At 27.3% G+C, this 1,130-nt stretch overlaps 1 protein-coding gene across 1 annotated transcript in view; it reads left to right on the top strand.

Moving 5' to 3' along the window:
- The window catches only part of TRIADDRAFT_62729 (uncharacterized protein), a gene marked incomplete at both ends in the record, with an annotated part of 5,896 nt that extends 4,883 nt beyond the window's left edge, over positions 1–1,013 (top strand). Inside the window, 3 exons of the mRNA XM_002118677.2 lie at positions 220–294; positions 430–558; positions 951–1,013. Coding sequence (XP_002118713.2) covers positions 220–294; positions 430–558; positions 951–1,013 — 267 coding nt within the window. Of the gene's footprint in view, positions 295–429; positions 559–950 lie in introns of the transcript that reaches the window.
- Positions 1,014–1,130: the final 117 nt, after the last annotated feature.

The following is a 1,130-nucleotide window of genomic DNA, read 5'->3' as shown; positions in this document are numbered from 1 at the left end:
AAAGTAGCATAGAATTCAAATAAGAAATTACTTGTAGGTTATATACTTGAGCTAATTTGTATTAGCTTTTTAAATATATTCGTGGTATTATACTTAAAGCGTATGTGAAGTTAAATGTAGTAATAAATAATAACATACTAAAAAAACATCTAGCACTATAATTAAGATGTTAGTATATTTTTAATACCTAGCTTGCATTTAAAATTAACAAAATATTAGAATGAAACAATAGCTGAAGAAGGAATACAACCGCTAAAGCAGTTTGTTAAGGCTTCAGAAGGAGTACTAGATAAGGTAAAATAATTTAATCATTATCTTCGGTAAAGAGTGCTTATCTTACATAAATATAGTCAATGATGGATTAATTACGTAAACTATCTATAATCGATTACATCGATTTCGCTATTAATAGTATTTATTCTATTACAGGATATTAGTGCAGGTGGCGAAACTTCTGTCGCTGATAAGAGGCTTAAAAGTAAAAATGCTGATATTTCCAATTTACATACCGATTCAGCAATTAAGTCCATTAAGGAAGAAATGAATACTATAAAACAGGTAAATTTCCAAGAAATAACTTTCAATATTTTGACAAGTTAATACCAAAGTCAGTCATTTACTGATAATTAATCTCACGATACTTTGTTAGAAATATAAATAAGCATAAAGTATGTTACAATTGTACAGTTGTTGTTAAGTTGGTGTATTTAAGCCTCTATCATCCTATCATAAGAAACTAGAAAAAATGCCAGAAGAATCATCAATCTCAGGCACTGTTGACACTAACCTGGTACTATACTTTAATTGCTCTACACACATTTATACAACTACAAGATATTTCACGATCTACAATAATTAAAGCTTATGAATTTAACACGAAAATTACATCAGTAAAATTTTTTTTGTTGAATTAATTAACCAACTATAATTCTACATAATATTACGATCAGTTTCAAATCCACCAAGAAGCAACTTCTGATCAGTTTTCCGATTCAATTGTTAATATGAAGTAAGACATTATAAAAAAAAATGATTGCTTATAACAAAACAGCTTCTCTTCTTAACTTTTAAAAATAATATAATAAATCTGAAAGGAGCCAAGTGAAAAATGCTTATCTGAAATCAAGAAT

This window comes from Trichoplax adhaerens, genomic scaffold (genome assembly GCF_000150275.1).
Source record: "Trichoplax adhaerens TRIADscaffold_539 genomic scaffold, whole genome shotgun sequence".
Lineage (NCBI taxonomy): Eukaryota > Metazoa > Placozoa > Uniplacotomia > Trichoplacea > Trichoplacidae > Trichoplax > Trichoplax adhaerens.
The sequence above is the reverse complement of the archived record's forward strand: the minus strand, read 5'-3'. Positions and strand labels throughout refer to the sequence as shown.